The sequence below is a fragment of the Benincasa hispida genome, chromosome 9 (assembly GCF_009727055.1).
Source record: "Benincasa hispida cultivar B227 chromosome 9, ASM972705v1, whole genome shotgun sequence".
NCBI classification, from domain to species: Eukaryota; Viridiplantae; Streptophyta; class Magnoliopsida; order Cucurbitales; family Cucurbitaceae; genus Benincasa; species Benincasa hispida.
The window spans coordinates 8,089,698-8,094,818 of NC_052357.1; the positions used below are offsets into that span (position 1 = coordinate 8,089,698).

The 5,121-nt window shown below is 30.2% G+C and overlaps 1 protein-coding gene across 3 annotated transcripts; it reads right to left on the bottom strand.

The window, feature by feature from the left end:
- Positions 1-2,996: 2,996 nt before the first annotated feature.
- On the bottom strand, positions 2,997-4,518 carry LOC120086480 (inorganic pyrophosphatase 2-like). 3 transcript variants are annotated; one of them, XM_039043155.1, is made up of 4 exons: positions 4,257-4,518; positions 4,023-4,144; positions 3,719-3,842; positions 2,997-3,617 (listed from the first exon to the last, which is right to left on the bottom strand). In XM_039043155.1, exons 1-4 carry the CDS (start codon positions 4,392-4,394, stop codon positions 3,252-3,254), a joined length of 750 nt encoding a protein of 249 aa, XP_038899083.1. In that variant the 5' UTR covers positions 4,395-4,518; the 3' UTR covers positions 2,997-3,251. The 3 variants fall into 3 exon arrangements, with proteins under 3 accessions (XP_038899083.1, XP_038899082.1, XP_038899080.1); XM_039043154.1 differs by having other exon boundaries at positions 3,719-3,902; positions 4,257-4,517; XM_039043152.1 differs by having other exon boundaries at positions 3,719-3,914; positions 4,257-4,394.
- Positions 4,519-5,121: the final 603 nt, after the last annotated feature.

Here is a 5,121-nt window from a genome sequence, read left to right on the forward strand (position 1 = left end):
CCCCAAGCTCGAGTTTTAATTAATAGTGTGCATAGTGATTTCACGTGGAGTAAAGGGAGGTTTGATATAAAATTAAAGGGGAGACTTTGTCATTTATGTTTCAATGGAAAAGATCAAATACATGTATGGTTGAAATTTGCTAATTAGAGGAGGTTGCCAAACAATTAAAATCATCATGAGACAAAAGCAAAGAAAACCACTCAAGATAAAGAATTTTGAAGAAAATAAAACATTGTCTCTTCCAAAGCTATACATACAAGAGAGTGTACAAAGAAGTTGTGAGTGTAAAAGGTGTTGGAATGTCTTGAATCTGGTGCTTCAAACCATCGAGGTCTTGCTGGCACTTACGATTGTATTTGTATTTATCTTATTTATGATTTTGGCCCTAGAATTTAGAGAGGTGTGCTATATAAACTATTTAACCCTATAAACGCCTCTGACTCATATTACTTCTCTCTAGTAATAAATTACTCTCTCTCTCTCCATCCTAACTAACACACTGTTTGTGAAACACGTAAATCTTTGTGCCAATTATCTATTGTTTACGTTTTGTCTTTCATCTTTAATTGTTGATTTCTTAACATAAAGGCATGAAGGAAAGATATATCCCCAAGATCTTGAACCCTTGGTTTAGTCTCTTCAATGGGAAATTATGCTTCAAAGAGGTTAAAAGCTACGTTATGCAAAAGATTAACAACCTCAAAACACTTCAGATAAGATACTTAATTACTTGGAAAAATATATAGTTTGTCTTCAAAGGAAAATAAATTGGGTTGGGTGAGTTAGATTTTTTAGTTCAACCTTATGTAGAAGTAAAGAGATTAAACTTTCTTAATCAACGTCTTAACCAATTTAGTTATGAAAAAGTAAAGGACCAAGTAATGGAAAAATGTACAGAAGGCCAAAAGATGACCTTCGTTTGGATAAATGGCTGATGAGAATGAGCTAGAAGAGAGGCCCAGCCCATTGTAGGCCCAACTCGTTTGACATGTGTCATATCTTACTATGGTTCCTCTCATTTCAACTATTTGCCAACTGACAAATGAAGGAAGAAACAAAAACGTATTGGATTATATTGAATTTTGACATGCGTTGAATTATTTAGAAATATTTGTTTGAAATTCAAAACTCGACCACAGTAGAAATGTATGATATGATCTCACCATCATAGTTTTCATTTTTAAACAAAAAATGTAACTTTGCACTTTTAAAAGTTTTATAAGTTTTTGTTTGGTTTAAATACTACCTTCTTCCTTTACTTTTTAGTTTTTGTTTGTTTTGATATTTGTATTTTGAGAATGTTCATTTTGATCCCTGCATATTCTAACTTTGGTTCATTTTTATTTTAAATTTTCAACTTACATTTTGATCTTGTGGTACTTTCAACATTAACAAAGGTGCATGGACAAAAGACCTTTTTATTTATGGTAATTGCAATTGGTAGCTTTTTTAGAAATAATAACAAAGTATATAATATCATTTAAAAAAAAAATTATAAATATAGACAAGTCTATAGACTTCTATCTTTGATAGACTCTTACCAGTTATATGGTCTATCACTAATAAACTCCTACTAATAATATGGTTTATTGTTGATAGACTATTTAAATTTAGTCATATTTATAATTTTTTTTACACTATATTATATCTGTTAATACTTTGAGTTTAATGTCTATATTTACAATTATCCCTTTTATTTATATATCCATGGGAGTCCTTTGATCTTGCATTAGTTCTTGAATTTGGTAAGATAATCAAAGACTCAAAAGGAATGGTATCATTTAACAATTTACTATTTTTCACATTTTCACATTCTGTACATAACCTCTAAATATAAGAACATAAATAAATATTCTATCTCCTTATTCTATTTTATTTTTATTTGAATAAAATTTATCTATTATTACAATTTTAAATTCGTAATAATGTCTATTTAAAAAAAAAATTACGTGGATTGTTATTATGCAATAATCATGCCCACACATCAAAAAGTAGATAAAATGGTAACCTTCATTTTCATTTTTGTTTGGTTCCTTTTACAATCTCATAAATAATTTATTATCTCTGGTATAGTATTTACCATCACTTTTAGCAACATGTAAAATATGATAAAAAAAATGCTACTAAAAATATTAGTGGCATTTCCTCGTAGGTCATTGTTGTCACAATATTGCATAAGTTGTTGCCATACATATACGTATGAAAAAAATGTGGATGTTACTTGGACTACATCTATCATGAAAATTTTCTAATATTATTCATTACTTGACACAATTGCAGCATTTAAAAATTATGTGGGGTCTACAAAATATATTATTTAATGATAGTGTTAAATAATGAATGGAAGGAGTTAGTGTACCAGATTTTTTTCTATGTGCAACTCAAGTAGTTGCGCAATAAATATATATCATGCAACATTTTTTTTTTTTAGAAAAGAAAGTTTTTCTTTAAGTTTTCTTTGTACATAAAATAAGGAAGGGTTTCGAGTAGATTTGACAAAATAAGTTTAAAAAATTAGATCTATAGTCCAAACTTATTACATTTGTAAAAATAACAAAAATATAAGTTCAATCCACATGATATACTTGACACACCTGATACACTTGATACACTGATGTTGATACAATATTGATAGACACTTGATACACTTGATATAGATGTATGCTTGAATATGATTAGTTACTAAAGTGTTTAAAAAAAAATCATAAAAATGATTTTTTTTTAAAAAAAAACACTTTTTTTATTATAAACATGGCCAAATTGTAAAAATGAGTATACTAAATTGAGTGTAAGTGGGTTTTAAAAAAATGTAGCAAATAAAAAAATTAAAGTGAGTAATATCTCATATTGTTGCAAACAAAAAATATAAAATATATACTGATCAAAGGAAAAAAAATACACAACTGATATATTTTGTGGTATATTAGTTGACTAATGTACCAAAGTGGGTTTATTAAAAGAGGAAAAATGGAATACAGAATAAACGCAAATTTAAATTGGAGAATTTTGCTATATCTACAATTTTTAGAAGACACACTCCTAGTTATACATTTTAGATTTGCTACCCATTGCAAATTTCCAAAATGCAACCATGTAGATTGGATCTATTCATTACTATATGAGTATAACATGTGTATATAATCCGAACACTCTTTGTTTATTTAATTTATCTTTTTCCTTATTGAAAAAGAGTAAAGAAAACATTTAAAGCGTGCTACTTGGCATTTTACAAAATTAATACATTACTTGAATTAGCCACCATTGCCAGGGTTGGAGTGAGTGAAGCCCGCCTCTGCTTCATGCACAGCAACGGCCATATTTTGAGGCGATAAGAACTGAGCATTCTCCGCCATTGAAATGGAGTTGATTAACCTCAACAAGATCCTCCCCATTTCTTCTCCATCGCTCCATTCGTGGATTTCTGCTTTAATCACAAGTGGATTTTGTTGGCTAATCAAGTCCCACAATGGAAAATTCTTCCTCGGCATCAGAAAATCACCTTCTCCAAGTTTCAAACTAGGGCAGTAATCGCCATTTCCATCGCCTAAATAGATGAACCTCTTCTTCGTTTTCCCTTCCGCCATCAACGACGCCTGAATCCTCTCCATAACGAGGCCCTATTTTTATTTAACATACAGAAACAGAAATCAAAATCTATCAGAATTTAGGATCTGTATTTCAATTTTGAATTCAATGTAGTGATGTGTTTATACAGTACCTTGCACATGTTTGGAGGGCAGAAATCGTGAGGAGATTTAGAGAACTTGTGGATTGGAAATATTCTTAGCCTTCCTTCTTCATCCACCAAGCTTGGATTCGTATGGATTTCAGAAAAGCATTCTCTAATTCCGAGATGATTCAAAATCGTATCGATGTAAAACAGATTCGCATCACTCACAATCCTCAAATCACAACTGGAAATTAGAAAAAAAAAAAAAAAAAAAAAAAACATATACAAATTCTAAGCACATGCAACTCAGAGAAGTAGAAATAGAGAGAGATTTTGAATTAGGATCGTTTACCGTAAGGCATGAGCGGCTTTAATGGCGGGAACGACATCAGGATGCATCGGAGCGCGTTTGAGAACATCGGCAATATCGTCGATGGTTCTTCCTTGTTCATGAAGCTCCATCATCATCCGATCCTAACAATGACGACAGAAATCACATCTCTACTTCGATGGCGGCGGAAACAGTAAAAAACAAAAAAAAAAAAAAAAAACCAGAAGGAACAGAAGAGAAGAAAAGAGGGAGTACCATGAGAGAGTTCCACGGCATCGTAGGGAGGAGTTCGTTGAACAAATCGGTGGCGCCGAGTTCATCCACCACCCAATTATCGCTATCTAAGTCGATGATCGTCTTGTCGAAGTCGAAAACCACCACAATTCCGACCATTTTGCTCTGATTCCGGTGGCTCTGAGAAATTGAAAGGGTTTGATAATGAAGAAGAAGAGATGATTTGTATATAGTAAGAGAGACTCGGAATCAAACGTCGTTCAAATTCAAAGGGTATTTGATGCCTTTCAATCCTTTTCCCTCCTTTTTCTTAAACTTCCCTTCCCCCATAGGATATATTTATGGAAAAAAAAATATATTCTTTTTGTCGTTAGTTTTCAAAATATTACAATTTTATTATTTGGATTGTGTATAAAATTGAAAAAAAAAAAATCAAAATGATTACTTTTTAAAAAAATGATAAATATCAATTTATATCTCTAAATTTTGAAAGTTGTTTCAATTAAAAAATTATGAACTAATACTTGTATTAATTTAAATCTTAAACGTTTCACAATTATATGAATTGAAACCATAAACTTTCTTAGCTATATCAATACTAGATCAATGTAGAGGAAAACTTATAATTTAAGTCAATTAAACTTCTAATTTTTAATAAGTCAATCAATTTAGATCATTCATTACAATTATCTTTGAAAAGCATTAATGTTTTAATTCTCGCACGTATGTAGAATTCTTCAAATATCGGTTTCACAAAATAGATGATTAGAGTAAATACATGGATGACTTTCAAAGGAAATATAGTATAGAATAGTTCAATTAAATTGATTCATTTATGAAAATTTAAAGGTTTAATTGATACAATTATAAATTTCATACGAGGTTT

Bases quoted from the DNA above. Each gene is read 5' to 3' on its own strand.
- LOC120086480 (XM_039043152.1), bottom strand. From the start codon at position 4,394: ATGGTCGGAATTGTGGTGGTTTTCGACTTCGACAAGACGATCATCGAC. The intron at 4,145-4,256 runs GTACTCCCTCTT...CGTCATTGTTAG, and splicing joins TGCCGTGGAACTCTCTCATG to GATCGGATGATGATGGAGCT. The intron at 3,618-3,718 runs GTACTGTATAAA...AAATAAAAATAG, and splicing joins GCCCTCCAAACATGTGCAAG to GGCCTCGTTATGGAGAGGAT.